A 15622-nucleotide genomic window follows, 5' to 3' on the forward strand; every position below is an offset into this window, starting at 1 on the left:
TCCTAGTGAAGAGAAGGAGAGTCAAAAAGCAGGTCCTTCCAGCGGCCAGGTTCAAAAGGCGTCACGCTGGAGCTCCGAGTTCGGCAGCATTCCGAGACCGTTTTGGCGGTTGTGGAGACGGCCCTGGCTGAGGTGGCTGCTGCTGTTGCTGCTGTCCCCTCTGTCCTCGCTGTTGCCGCTGTTGCCGCTGTTCCCGGACCTTGGAGACCTCCGGCGGCTCCCTGTGACAGGCCCTGTGGCCCCGGGGAGCTGCCCGCCGCCTCGTCGGCCAGCCCGGCAGCAATCCTGCCAGCACAGAATAGCTCACTGCGTTTCAGGGTAAAGTGACAATTAATTTCTATTTCCTGGCCTGGGTGCTGCTTCCTTCTTTAAGGAAGCTTCAAGGTTAAAGGTTAAGCTCAGTTATGTCAGGGCCCAAGTCCGTTTCGTGAAGGGGCTCTTGTACGAAAGCTTAAGCTGGGATTGACTCTCTGCTAAGCGGAGGCCAAACGTGTACCTACTGAGAAGCAGGTCCTAAGTGATAACATTTTCTAAAGAGACTGCTAAACACATCTGAACAGTGCTGCTGCAGAACTCTGAATGGGGGGATAGCAACTGTCTTAACTGATCTGGAATCTTGAGTTTACTTTTCAGTGGACAAGAGGTGTGTCTCTCAAGGCAAACAAAGAGAGGAGTAACACCCGATACTCATGTCAACATAAATTTATGCTCAGAGCGTAGGTGTAGGAACAGCATCGGTATGTATATGGAACACCGGGAGAGGAAGCTCTGTCGGTATTTACAGTTTTTCTACTACCTTGTCAGAGAGACGTTATCTCCACATTAGAAATGGATGTATTTTGAAACGGTGGTGGTGGATCGGATTTCTTCTTTCTAGTGTTAATATTTGCTCTTGAATCGTACTTAATACCTGGTAACACCTCAATCAGTTGTCAAAAATAAACTTAAAAATGTGTAAGGCTTATCTCGTTGGTCAGTATAAAGATCAAGGCTTTTTTCCTTTTTCCTTTTTCCTTTACCTTTTCCTTTCTTCCCCAGTGTTGTTTTTCTTTTCTCCTTCTCACTACAGTCTTAATTTTGTTTCTTGTCCCTTAAGTGTGTTTTCAGTGTGTTGCTGAAACATTTTCTCTTTCAATCCGAAAAAAGGAGCTGTCACTGGTGAAGATCGGAGCTTATCTGAAAATCCCTGAGCCCAGGAGCTGTCACCTTAGTCTTCCAATCGGACAAGGACGACTTCATTTCTCGTGTAAATGCATTTTTCAGGTTTGCGTATTGTTTTTTCAGGAACGGAAAGTGTGTATAGAATGGATTTAAAATCAATCTTAAATGTAAAATGTCAAGGGAAAAAAGTTCTAGTTACAACCTCTGCACACAATTTGCCAGCTGTGGGACTAGGAGTTTTCTTATTTACTGTGTTTTGTTTAACGTGTCTGAAGTTTAATGGATAGCAATCAAGGCGTGCTAGAAATCTGAAAGCACTTTATGCTTTGTTCTCTCAGTCATTTTGGTATAACAAACTAGCTTATGTTTTAAACGCTCCATTAGGTTAGTGGTTTCCCTATAGGTAACAAGTCCCTGTGTGCTACAGTAAGACAGTAACAAAACATGAAGTATAGAAGTTCATCCTGTCATGGATGCTTCTGCCTACGGACACACAATTATGCTTATTTAAAGCGGTATCACCTTGAAACCTAATCAGCATTTTAAAAAGGACTTTGTAGCAGTTATTGGCTTTTGTCCTGGAGGGCTGAGGTTTGTTTTGTTTTGTTTTACATTCAGCATTTCCGTTTCTAGCTTACATTGCCCTGTTGTTTTGCATGAGGAAAACGTGCAACTTTACAAAGCAGAACGGAAAGAGCTGCTTTTTAGTCTAACGTTTCAGTTTTTTGTAGGAGTTTTAAATGTGGTAGGAGTAAAACACCAGAAGTACTGCTGCCAAAGTTATATTCAAACTCGTATTTCGTGGAGAAGCAGAAGAAGCCCAGGGAGAAATAAATTTGCAAACGTGCTCTTCATGCTCTCCTTTCCCAAGATTTCTCTGAGATATAGCCCATCCTCTGTGGGTTTTGAGGTATATGGTTCCCAGGAGTGAGAAGGAGGGCCAAACATCTCTCTTCTTGGATCTCAACATGCCAGGGCTTTAGTGTACTGCCACTTACGGCTCCGCTTTTTCACCTGGAAAAAGCGACCACATGATGTAGACTGAGGAGCCCTCACAAATTAACTTGCTATCACAAAGTGACGCCCAGAAAAGGTGTATTTAAAAGCTAGGCTCATTATAGAATAACAACAAACCCCTCATGATTGGTGCAGTAGACAGTGAGGTAGAGGGCGATCCCTGGAAAGACAGAAGAAAAGGAGCAGTGAGTTCTGGGTACCTTTGTGCACACGAAACAGAAAAACGCAGGCAGTGAAGTAATAGTGTTCCATTACTAATGCCAGCAATAGATAATTGCAACAATTATCTATTAGATCATAGGTAATAATTAACAGATAATTGTGCAACTCTGGAAATCAATAAATAACTGATTCCCCTCAGAGAATGTCTTCTACATTTTTATATTAAAAAGACTCCAGAGTTGTAATAGATTAAAATCCTACGGAAGTGAAAGAAATGGCATCAGCCACTAGTTCTGCAGAAGCTAAAAGTAATACCAATAGAGTTTAGATGGAAATTTTCACTTTGTGTGTTTAGTTTGGGGATTCTTTTTAAATCATTCATACCAGCGATTTAGTTCTTAAGGCTGTTTCTTTGAGATTAAGTGACAGGACTTCTGCTATTCTTTTCTTCTTGGAATGCTTCTTGATATTCTTACGTCAACCAGAACTTCTGTCTCTGTCGCAGATGTCAACAATGACCGTAGTTAAGAAGCCCAAATCTTCAAAGTCTAAAAAGCCCTCTTCAAGGCGGTCTGGCAAATCCAAGAAACCAAGTACTAAAATACTGATGTCACGCACCGCAAACTGGGGCCAGATACCGCCTGCAGAAGATTCAAGCCAAGTCTCTGTGGCCCAAGGACGTGGAGGTGCTATTTACTGTAGATCATCTGAAAAATCTAAGGCTTTTGCCCCAAGAGATCTAAGTAAGTGTGAGCTTTATCCTGACTCCATTTTCTTCAAAGCAAAAGTAGAAAATGCAGTTCTTACTTGTTGCACTGATAGAGAAGGGGACTAGTGTGAACAAAGACTTCAAAAGCGAATCCCCTAAGGCAACTGAAGTGACTGATGTTACAGAAATTAATTTTGATATATTTACAGTCAACAGAGAAATATGGGGAGCTTTTTGTAATGCACAGATTCATCCCTGTCTTTTCCGTTTTGCAAAGAAAAGTGTTTGATTGTTGCTATTCACAGCTTCCATTTTTCACACGTTTTTTGAATGATAACATTGCTCAGGAAAAGATCTGGTATCTGTAGGGGTACCCTCATTCCTAGTTACTAGTTTTTACCTTTTTTCCGTATAATTTCAAGTCTAAGCTTGTGGTTTAAGTTATAATAAGGAAAAAAACAGTAGTTGAGTTAATCAGGTTAAAGATTATAGATGGAGAGGAACTTGGCATTAGGTACTACAAACAGAATGGCAGTTAGCCTTGCCTTAGAAAAATTAAAATGGTTGACGAAAGCTGTTTTTTTGTTTTTTTTTTTTTTTCCCCAAAACATTGTGTTGACCAGCCAATTTGAATTTGGCGGTATTAAAGCTGTCTGCAATAATTTTCTTCTGGCTTGGATTGTAGCTAGCTCCTCTAGGTGCTCCTGCAGAATAGTATTTTTTTAAATACCTTGCTTAGAAACAAACAAACAAAATCTCTTTTTAAATTTAACTTTCTTGCAGTCGTTAATGATGGAATTGCTCCACCACAGAGCATTCTTTTTCCACCTGAGAAGATTTGTATGGATTGGCGAGAAACACAAAGTGTTGGAGTTGGCCTGTACAATCTTGGCAACACATGTTTTCTTAATGCTACTCTACAGTGTTTGACCTACACACCCCCACTTGCCAATTACATGCTTTCTCTCGAGCACGGCCAGTCATGTGAGTACTTTCTAAGAGTATTTCAAATCTGTTGGACAGCTCTGAAGGTGAAAGAACAGCAGTGATTCTGAGACAAGCTTATTTGCCTGATTTTACCTGTAGAAGCTGGCTTTGAGCACTGTATTAGCAGTGGGCTCCGAATAGCATACGGAGTGCAATTAATGCACTGTTTGTTTAATGAATGAATTTATTTATTTATTTATTTATGTATTTATTAAAGGATCATTTATTGCTTCGTGGGAATAATGAAGTGCATTGGACAGTAATGCATTTAGTAGTAATTTTAGAGAGTAATACATTTTTCAGCCTGTGGAGTTCACATTCCTGTCAGCCTTTACAAATGTGACTTTGCAGTAGTCTTTTAGATTTCTCATCACAAAATGCATTTGAATACAGGCTTAGTGGATATTTTTATTCTGTAAAGTTGTGTGAAATGAAATGTTACAAGACTGTTGGGACATTGGCATCTTGGGAGAATAGAATGTAGCAAGGAGAGTGGATATCGTATCTATAGTTTAAATTTTACTTAGATGTTTGTTTGTAGTTATGGATATTTTGCTGGACTGGGATGCTTTCCTCTTTCACTCTTCAGGTCGTGAACAAGATTTTTGCATGATGTGCACAATGGAGACTCACATTAACCAGGCCCTGCGTTGCACTGTTGATGCCATCGAGCCTACGCATGTTATCAGTAATCTCAGTCGTAAGTGGCTTCAGATGTGTTTCTTTTCGATAGCTTGTAATCTTCAAATACTTATTTGATGTGTATAAGTGGTTTTAACACTAGAAAGAAGAGAGATTTTAGAAATACAAGAATGATTTCATTTTTAAATGAGGTGAATACTATCATCTTCTTCTTTAGGAATAGGACAACATTTCCGTTTTGGCAGTCAAGAAGATGCACACGAGTTCTTGCGCTATACTGTTGATGCTATGCAGGAAGCGTGCTTGAATGGAAGCACCGAGTAAGCATAAACAAGTTCACTTTCATACATTCTCTAGCACCTTCTAGTCCTTTATTTACTATCAAAAATGATCTCTAGCACCTTTTAGTGCCTTATTTACTATCAGCAACGAAAGTCTACATCATCCTTAGTTTTCATAAAACTCTTTGAAGAGTTAACTCTGCGCCTTAAATCTTCTGAGGTCTGATTATAATTTATTTCCAGATTGGACAGATCTTCTCAAGCTACCACCATCATTCATCAAATATTTGGAGGATTTCTAAGATCGAGAGGTACTTTAAAAAATATTCCTGTCCTTAGAACTGATCTGTGTCTTTTGTCGGTAGTAAAGCAGTCTGTAGTTTGTCTAAAGTAGTATCTGGCAACAACTTGAATTTGGACAGTTAGTCTCCTTCACATAAGGTTAAGCATTTATATTTTGCTTCCAGTGAAGTGCTTGAATTGCAAAGCAGTTTCGGATACGTATGAGGCATTTCTTGATATCACTTTGGATATAAAGGTAAGATGTTTTCTAAATATAATTCATGATGTTTAAGTACATGCCTAACTTTCTAAATTAAACTTGTTTACCTTAAAAAACCAAACCACATATAATGTTAAAACGTAAGAGCTTGGTGGTGCTAAGGAAGTGGATTGGACTTTGTCCTTCTGTGGAACCCATGTAAATAGTCTCCACATTTGCATTGGGTTTAAGGGGAAAGAATTCTCTTTCTGCAAAAATTATAATGCTGTCATACTTCTCTGTTGTTCTACCCCAATGTACATCTAATTGTTAGACTGATGAATTTGTCCCCAGTATTGATGACAAAGCACACTATAGGTGCTGTCTAGGCTACTGGAAAAGTATTTGTTCCGAAGTCAAATGACTTCCAGGTGAGGTCAATGCTGAGCATGCTCTTTCTGCCTCCTTCTTCACAGTGCTCATAGTAGATCGCTGGAGTATGTTAGTAAGATTCTCTTACAAACTACTAGTACGTTTCTGGAATTTTGAATTTACGGTGACTTTACGCTCTTCTTTCTCGCTCCTCTAGGCGGTTTCATCTGTTACCAGAGCTCTGGAACTCTTTGTGAAACCTGAAGAGCTGGGTGGAGAGAATTGCTATAAATGTAGCGAGTAAGATTTTGACGAATTAGGTCTTAATCCTAGATGTCAGTTTTATATGTTGCATGACTCTGTTGGACTACCTCTAAACTTTGGATCTACTTACGAGTTTTGTGGAAGTTTATAAAACACTTGGATTTTTGTTTCTTTGGAGGGGGGAAGTCTTGTTCAGAGGCATTCCCTATGGGTTTGCAATTCTCTGGCTCGTATTTTGCCATCAGAATTCAAAAAGAGATACTTTTGTTCTTTCTATTTATTAGCTCTCGACAGTACTTTTCTTGATGTAAACTGCCCAGTTTCCGTTGTTCTCTGGGCTAGTGGCTAATTTTCACTGCTTACACTGTAGGTCCTACCTTGGAGCGGGCAATGTATCAAACTGAACTATTGTGTTTCAAAGGATGGCAGACAGTTTCAGTGTCTTTCCAGACAAGCTCAGTACATGAAGACTTCCTACTGTTAAATGTCTCCCTCCTGTAGAATGACCATGTGCTTCTGTTGTATTTTTGATGTTGATAGACGACCTATGTTGGAGATTATTTGCAATTTCTAGTCCTGGGGACCAAGGCTCTCTCGTTCCACTTTCATTATTTGTATTTCCCTTGAAAGCTGAAAGAATGTATCCAGGATTGGAGTTCAAATAGCCACTTTTGTAGACCAAGAAATGGTACCTTGCCATCCAACCTGGTAATACCCTTTCGTGAGAGATTCCTGTTCCTGCTATGCCCGGGGTTTTGGGAGAATTTACCTTCTTCACTGTATTAACAAACCTGACACGCAGTGCATGGGTTTATGAAAAGAAAAAAGACCAACCTATTATGCAAGTAAATGTCATTCAAATAGCATAGGCATGCGTGAGACATTAAAACGAGTTTGTTTTGGGGGCGAAAAAAGAAGATGCCTTCAAACACTTATCTCTGCTTGTTTTTAAGGTGTAATAAGATGGTTCCTGCATCCAAGAGATTTACCATACACCGTTCTTCCAAGGTTCTCACAATATCACTGAAAAGATTTGCAGATTTCACAGGTGGAAAGATCAACAAGGTATATTTACCACTGTAATGCAACTATATCATTGTGTAATGGGACATCCCCCAAAGCTGAAAGTTGTTTATATTTTCAGACAGTAATTGTAGACTAACGACTATGGCTTATTCTTTCTCTTAATATCAATAAAGTTCCCGCTTGACAAGAAGCATATGCTTTCCTCTGAGAAGGCTGATTCATCAGGAAACAGTTCTCTGCAACTTCTAGTCTTAAACATTGTTTATGGGAAGACTTATTTGTAGTGAATCAAGAAATATCTTCTAGAAATATATTCTAGAAATAAATTCTAGTCTGTGTTTTTTGGAAGTGTTTTTCTCTGGCTAGTCCACGAAGTACTCTGGGATAATTTTCTATCTTCTTGGTCTCTCTTTAGGAGGTGAAATATCCGGAGTATTTGGACCTGAGAGCCTACATGTCACAGTCAATGGGAGAACCACTGCTCTATGCCTTATACGCGGTGCTGGTACATCACGGTGTCAGCTGTCACTCAGGACACTATATATGCTATGTAAAGGTAGAAGTCAACAGCATTTCTAACAGGGTAAAGGTTGTGCTGGCAAACCAGTGAAAGCGTGACTAGCAGCTACTGTTTCTAGGGAAAAAGATTTCATTATATTTTTATTTGACACGTGTGTATTTTGTTCCTATCCGTGATTTCATTTGGAACACGTGCAATTCACCTAAAGAAATGGTTGTCTTTATTTGCAGGCTGGTAATGGACTTTGGTATCAGATGAATGATGCTAAAGTAGTCCGTACTGACATTAAGAGAGTTCTTGGTCAGCAAGCTTACATACTTTTTTATATCAGGTAATAACAAATCTTAACATGTGTTCAGAAGAGATTTACTTTCCTGTTATTGATATTTTTCTGTTTTGCAAGTGTTTTTCTTGCTATCCCAGGGAAAGATTATTATTTGTCTAATTCAGTTCTGTCTAACCTGAAATTCTCTGTGTCATTTATTATCTTTTGTTGCTTGGCCTGAAACTGCAGCACTTGTGTAAATTGCTATCTATGTGTTACCTGTAGCTGGCTAATTTAGAGAAGGAGAAAAATGAAGGTCATCTGTCGTGTAAGAATGAATTATTGTTCTGAAAGTGATAGTCTTAGTAGGAAGACTGTTCTCTCCTTTTCAGTTTGTAGTCTTGGCGAAGCCTTCTGTAGAGAAGGCTTCCATATCGTATGAACTGTTCCTCTAAAATTATAGGATGGGATTTAATCCAAGAGTAGGCTGAAAGAAAAACTAAACTCCGATCACTGCTCTTTTCTGAAGGCGCTATGATTTGACACTTGGAGAACGTGCGTTTTACTTGCCAGCACCATCTTATCCCTGTTCATTCCCTCCTGGTCAGCAGGGGGCTAATAGTAAGCAGGCTGGATTTATGGGACCACGACTTCTTCCTCATATGATTAAGGTAATTCAGGGAAGTGGGAGGGCAGGTAACGGCACCAAACTGCTAGTGGGTTTGGGGTTTGGTGTGGGGTTTTTTGTTTGGTTTTCAGCATCTTAGTTTTGTTTTCCTTCCCATGCTGCAGCTTTCTTCACAGCCTTCATGCTACAGCCAGAGTCATTCAAACAGTGGTTACTGCTAAATTGTGCAGCCATGCGACTCCATTACTTAATACCTCCAAGACAGCTTTCTAAAGCACAGAGAGCTACGCTCTTTGACAATTTAAGCAGAGTGTACTAATCCTCGAATCATTTAAAAGAGGACTTGTTTTTCCTATCATCGTCACTTTAGCTAAGACAGGGAAAACTAATTGTCTTATTCCTGAGCACCAGAACAATTACTTCAGGCTTTTCAGGGTATGTTTAAAGGGGAAAATAAATATATTTGGGAATAGCAGCAGGTAATGTTAAGTTGTTTGGCTGGTTTTCAAAGATGATGTTAATTTGATTCCAATCGGCTGTAAACCAAAAGCAGGAATTGAATACGCTTATTGGACTTGCATTTATCTTTAAAGGGCAGTGTGTTTTTCTTTGTAGGTGTTAAGACCATTTGTAGAAATACTCAGTAGGAGAGTTTTGTGTTTCAAAATGTTAAATGCAGTGTTTGCGTTAATCCATCTTGCCATTTCTTCTTTTTAAATACAGAATTCAAGCCGTTTAAATGGAAATGGATCCATAAAAGAGGACGCAAAGACCACTGGTGTCACCCTAAAAAGGCCATCTTCAGCACCACCGATGGCCTGTGTTCAAAACCAGACAATTACCAGGCCTTCAATTACTGATCCGTCAAGAAAACAGAAGATCACCACCAGTATTCACAATAAATTGCCTGCTCGTCGGACTGTGTCACAGCCTGACTGTCTTAGCAGTGCTGCGGAGGACGAAGATCTCTACCAGGCTGTTCCTTCATCCACAATTACAAATTCGGTAATGCAAATGAAGCAAATGCAAACAAGCAAAAAAGTTTCTGATGAGATTTTTGTGGAGCCAACAGTGAATGAAAATCCTAAACTCAGCTCTGATAACACAGTCCCTTACGGTGCAGAATCTTCAGGAAAATCTGAGGAGGAGTCAAAGGGCTTATTTAAAAGGAATTGCAATGCAATGTCCTCTAATGGAATTCTGGTTGGAAAGGTAGTCCGTACATTGCAGCATTCCGGTTCTTCCTGTCAGAATGCTGACGAAGGAAGATCCCAGCATGAGCTGCCAAAAACCGATTCACTAAATGGTGCTATTAGGTTAGTTAATGAATCGAAAGAAAACGGACTGAAACTTGATGATTCCACTTGCCGAGTTGAACCTGTTAAACCTTCTGAGATGTTCTTTTCTAAAACAAATGGATTGCTTGAAACATAGATTTGCTCCATCGAGAATTTCTCACCTATGATGTATTCGGGAGTGTTTATTGTGTTCCTAATTCAGGTGAAATACTGAGAAAACACAGCACAAATGTGATTGTAAGACTTTGTGGTATTATCCCATTAGAATTTGCAGACCTGAGCTTACATTAGAACTTGTCAACTTAAGCTCAGCTGAGATAAAAATTCCTAAGTTTCATAAAGTAGATTTTGGGAGGTGAGTTGGGGTTATCTTTGAAGTGTAGATAATGCATACAACTCAAAACGGTCTTGCTTACCATTTAATGGAGAAATTCTGACAAGACTAGTCCTCAGTACTACTACAAATAGTATTTTTTTGTCTGCTGACTTGTGCGTTTTGATTGCAGATGCCTGGAGCTATGCCTTCAGTCAATCGAGAAATCATCACGGAGTCCCTCACAGCCAGCCAGCTGAACAGCTTGTCAGAGGAAACGAGGTAAAATGAGCACAGTCTGATTAAGACAAGACCTTATGGAAGTTCGTTACGGTTTTATCTGTCTACTAATAGTATTTAATGGAAGGATTTAAATTAGTACAATTCCATACTGTATGTCCAGCGTTACGAACAGAACTAATGATCAGCACTGAGCATATCACTCTGATGCAGGTTGGTGCCTCAAGGAGAACTTGTGTTCCTTCATAGAATGTTTTTCCATTTTTCTCCACTGTCTGGAGAAACACTGGCTGTTCCCCGCTCGCCCCTATGCCTTTTTTCTCAGAGCAGCAGGTGGAAGGAGACGGATGCATTTGCTTTTTTAGTGCAATGGCTTCAGAAGCAAGAGGGGAGAAAGCACTTTCTCAGGGAGCTGGAGAAGGTGTCCTAATCACAGGAGAGGTTTCTAAATGGCATATCTCTGCGAGTGTTCCTGTAGTCTGGAGGTTTTTGTTTGTTTGTTTGCCTTTGGAAGGTTTTACTGTTAATCTTCACGTCCTTCAGCAGAAGTGAGAAATGTGATTTTATTTTGTGCAGTGTCGCGGACCCTCCGAAATCTACTGGGAAGGATGAATACCTCGCACAGTACCAATGTGATGACGGTGGAGACAAGGAGAAACCAAGAAGATCAAAAGAACGTGACCTCATTTCAAAAGAAAACGTTTTGTACGGCAAAGAGTCTTCTGAGCCTGGTGAGAAATTGCGGCAAACTTCCTCTCTCGAGTGTGACACTGAATGTAGCTCTAAAAAGCTTTCCTCCTCAGCTATTGCAGAGAGATGCCAAGGTAGAAAGGACAAGACTAAAAACACTGAGAAAGAGCATTACCAAAGCAAGAGGGAACATGCTCCTAGTGAAGAGAAGGAGAGTCAAAAAGCAGGTCCTTCCAGCAAGAGGAGGTGTTCTCAGAGCGTGGAAGTTGTTCATCAAAAGCGTCACAAGCAGGAGCACTGGGAGGGAAGCAGGTGCAGATCTTTCCCTGGTGAAAGAAACAGCCCTGAGAATGGCAGAAGAGCAGTCAAATATTCAAAGTACAGATCTGGCAGCGGAGGAAGATCAGAACAAGGTAGCAATAGATATTACCGATCCAAAGGGGAAAGAAGTTGGAGCAGAGAAAGATACTATCGAGATGAAGCACGGAGGTGGGAAAGTTGTAGCTATTACAATGATTACTATTCACCTCATGCGACAGGAGACAGTAGAGAGAGAAAGTTCTCTCACGGCGATGCAGCCTTTGACAAATGGACTGCAACTTACTACGGCAGGTCACATAAGCATTATCATTACAAAAGTGGATGGCCTCACGGTTCCCTCTTGAGAGATGAAGATGGACGTCGCTTTAGCACACCCCGAGCAGACTTGCATCGTTGCTCGGTATCTCAGCAACATTCTGGAAGACATTCTCGTGAAAGACATGCGCTTCCACCTGTGTCAGCTCATTTGGAGAACTGTCGCCAGAAAAATGAAACAGAAGGAAACAGAAAAAGAAAATCTACCCGTGCAGAAGGTAGTGAAAGTGAAATAGAAAGACAGAAAGATAGAAAAGGAGCTTTTAGGTGGTGAAAAAAATGCAAAAATATCACAAGTTCTAGAAGAAAAAGAAGTCTAAGGATAAACATGGAGAGAAGGATTCCAAGTAAGCAAGGATTCCAGCATACTCCGCATTTTTTATCCTAATTCTTTTCTGGGTGCTTCTCATGTATTCCTTCTTTTTTTTTTTTCTCCTTTTTTTTTTCTTCTCTTTTTTTCTTCTTTTTTTTTTTTTTTTTTTTTTTTTTTTTTTTTCTGGTAGTTTCTAAGTTACTTAGATAGCATCAGCTGGCTGGGGATCATGTTGTTAGGTTGATCAGTGAAGATAGGAAAGCTATTGCTGAATTGTTTCAGAGCACTAGCTTTGGACCACATAGTTGGAAACACATCCGTACACCATTCTGGATTAGGTTAAAAGTTTTTTTCTGCTTGCACGTATTCCAGAGCTAGCCATTGTTAATGATCTGTGTACAAACCAGGACCTATGGTCCTCCAATCTGAGGGCTTAAGTTTGCTACATCTAAAGTAAGTTGCGTGTGCACAAAGCACCACAAAATAGCTGACATGCTGCAAATCATCACCTGTGGTAAAATAAATAAAGTTTCATATAGGCAACAAGTGCCACATCTTTTTTTCTCTTTTAAACTTGCATGTTTCTTTCAGACTTCACGATTTGTGTTTCTGTGTGCTCCACTTTGACAATGCCAATCCCAAGCGTAAAACAAGAAGAAAAAGGAGAAGAAAAAGAAGAAAAAAGAGAAACAGCAGGAAAGTGAAAGGCTCCTTGGAACACTTAGATCCTCGTTTCCAGAAGATAACGCGGGAGAAGAAGGAAGAATCCCATCCTCCAGATGGCTCTTCATGTGAGCAATGCAGAAGTGAGAGCAGTAAACAACCTTACAAGGAAGGGAAGCCTTCCAGTGCAGGCGAAAGCAAGAAATACACCTCCGTCTCATCCAACGAGTGTATTAAAGGTAAGCGGCCGCAGTGTGTTTGAGGAATTCCTTTTCTATTAATGTAGAGATTATTTCCAACAGTCTTGAAGTGCTTGGTGACTTAACAGTCTGCTGGATATTAAAAAAAAAAGCTGATGGACTTTTTCTTTCCGTTTTTAAATGACCACTAGGAAAGAATGCCTGAAATAAAGAGGTGAAAGGCAAATAGTTTTCATTTGGTGTGATGATTAAGTGGCAAACAAGAGGAAGAGTTGCAAGATCCCTTCTTAAATTCAGTCCAGCCAAGTAGGAAAAGTAAACGTGGACAGCTGTACCTTGGCAAAGAAGATAGTAGGGAGCAAGGAGGTTTAGCAGTCAAGATGGAAGGTGATGCCATGAGGCTTACAGGCTAGTAATGTTCTAGTGAAACCCAGCCTTCCTAAAGAAGCCTGCCTGAATAATTCCTGTGAATAACAGACTCTGTTCAGCTATTTCCTAACATAGAAACGGTGCTGACTGCTTCTTCAGAGTAACATAAGTTAGTGATACTACTGAAATAGTTGTGGTTCAGACGTAGATCTGATTTCTCCTAAGCACGCTGAATTCACAGCTGTTGATCCTCCAGCGGAGGCTTTGCAATTGAACACCTGGAGAATAGGTAAATTTCCCGCTGTTGTTCTCCTCTCCTCTTGTTTTGTTTTGTTTTGTTTTGTTTTCCTAGTAGAATAGGCTTAAGACTCTGAAGAAACAGGCTGCTTTTTTTCATTTCCAACACTGGCTGTTCCTCCTGAGCCCCGCCTTCTATTTTTGCAGTCACAGGATATGTGAATGTAAATTCTTGGGAGAGAGGTAGAAAACTCTGTTTCAACTGGTGTTTTTTTCGGCTATGTGGGGAGACCAAATAGGGTGGTTTTGAATCTTCTGGCTCTTATTCAGAGCAGCAGCATGTGGAGGGAGACAGATGCGTGTGCTTTTTTAGTGCAATGGCTTCAGAAGCAAGAGGGGAAAAACACTTTCTCTGGGAGCTGGAGAAGGTGTCCTTATCGCAGGAGAGGTTTCTAAATGGCATATCTTTGCGAGTGTTCCTGTAGTCTGGAGGTTTTTGTTTGTTTGTTTGCCTTTGGAAGGTTTTACTGTTAATCTTCACGTCCTTCAGCAGAAGTGAGAAATGTGATTTTATTTTGTGCAGTGTCGCGGACCCTCCGAAATCTACTGGGAAGGATGAATACCTCGCACAGTACCAATGTGATGACAGTGGAGACAAGGAGAAACCAAGAAGATCAAAAGAACGTGACCTTATTTCAAAAGAAAACGTTTTGTACGGCAAAGAGACTTCTGAGCCTGGTGAGAAATTGCGGCAAACTTCCTCTCTCGAGTGTGACACTGAATGTAGCTCTAAAAAGCTTTCCTCCTCAGCTATTGCAGAGAGATGCCAAGGTAGAAAGGACAAGACTAAAAACACTGAGAAAGAGCATTACCAAAGCACGAGGGAACATCACGGAACATTTTCCGTGATTTTCTTCCTGAGCAGAAGTGTGCAGTACTCCTTTTCCATTAATGTAGAGATTATTTCAAACAGTCTTGAAGTGCTTGATGACTTACCAGTCTGCAGATGTATTATCAAACCAAAAAAAAAAACCCGACTTGGTAGACTATTTTTTTCCCACTTTTGAATGACTACTAGGAAGAAGGTTGTTCCGGCATCAAGAAAGTCATGTGGAATGTAACAAAATTTACTGAACCAGTAAATAAAAACTATATTTTTCTATTAGTTCCATTGTTTCAACTCTTCTGACGCTTATGGATGGCACAGATAACAGAGGGGAGATCGTGGTAATCGGAGCTACCAACAGACTGGATTCTATAGATCCTGCTTTACGAAGACCAGGACGCTTTGGCAGAGAGTTCCTCTTCAACTTGCCAAATAAAGAGGTGAGAACTTAAATTCAACGTTAGTTCTACCATGGCAAAGTCCAACTTTATAGGAAAAAAAAATAATTGACAACTTGAACAAAAGAGTGATATGTGGAGACACTGCGTTGTTCCATGGAGGGCAAATCTGGTACTGGATATATATGGTCAGGATGATACCACCAAGTAGTTAGGTCTATAATCAAACCTTTCATTCTCAAAGTTGTACCTGTTTGCTTAACTATTTAGTCCACTTGGGCGTTTTCATCATGAAGTTGTGTTTTTGGTCTCAATCCTTCACTTCTGAATGAATAGGGGACGTGTTTGCATTTGATTGTGCCCCGGATTGGTGGTAGTAGTTTGAGTCATAATTATTTTCTTCTTTATAGTAATTGTAGCAATTTGAAGCATTGTGCCAGAAGTGCTTTCTGTGAATTTACTGCCTGAAAAGCAAATGTGATGAAGTAATGAGACTGTCACAATGAAAGCTTGCTAAGTTTTAGAGAAGATTTTTGGACAACAAAGAAATGTTTCTGGATAAATTTTTCATTACAGTATTTTCCTCTGGGTCATTAGGTCCCGTAGTTTGGAAACTTGTTATTGAAGCTATAAATGCCTTTTCTTTCATTGTAGGTTCCTAGAAAAAGTTCAGTATAACAAATAAGAAATATTCAATTTCCTGGTTGAAAATGCAGAGTGTATATTAAATAACTGTAAAATACTTGAAAGTTGAGCAAATAAGAAAAGCGTATTAATAGATGAGGGGTTTTGAGGAAGGACTGGTTTTTTTTTGTTTGTTTATTTGTTTGCTTGCTTTTTGGTTTGTTTGTTTCTTGGTATTTT

The 15622-nt window shown here is 39.9% G+C and overlaps 2 protein-coding genes across 2 annotated transcripts; both read left to right on the forward strand.

Moving 5' to 3' along the window:
* The first annotated feature begins 753 nt into the window (after positions 1-753).
* On the forward strand, positions 754-10427 carry LOC139999227 (ubiquitin carboxyl-terminal hydrolase 42-like). The gene is made up of 14 exons (XM_072026546.1): positions 754-1246; positions 2846-3083; positions 3833-4033; positions 4626-4736; positions 4896-4998; positions 5203-5270; positions 5427-5497; positions 6030-6112; positions 7030-7141; positions 7518-7658; positions 7853-7953; positions 8417-8558; positions 9239-9520; positions 10320-10427. The coding sequence occupies exons 2-14, from the start codon at positions 2846-2848 to the stop codon at positions 10410-10412; spliced, it is 1746 nt and encodes a 581-aa protein (XP_071882647.1). The 5' UTR covers positions 754-1246; the 3' UTR covers positions 10413-10427.
* Positions 10428-10546: 119 nt separating this feature from the next.
* Positions 10547-12930, forward strand: LOC139999244 (uncharacterized). Its single transcript, XM_072026637.1, has 3 exons — positions 10547-10579; positions 11085-12039; positions 12597-12930. The coding sequence occupies exons 1-2, from the start codon at positions 10547-10549 to the stop codon at positions 11964-11966; spliced, it is 915 nt and encodes a 304-aa protein (XP_071882738.1). The 3' UTR covers positions 11967-12039; positions 12597-12930.
* The last annotated feature ends 2692 nt before the right edge of the window (positions 12931-15622 follow it).

Source organism: Anas platyrhynchos, chromosome 21 (assembly GCF_047663525.1).
Source record: "Anas platyrhynchos isolate ZD024472 breed Pekin duck chromosome 21, IASCAAS_PekinDuck_T2T, whole genome shotgun sequence".
Lineage (NCBI taxonomy): Eukaryota > Metazoa > Chordata > Aves > Anseriformes > Anatidae > Anas > Anas platyrhynchos.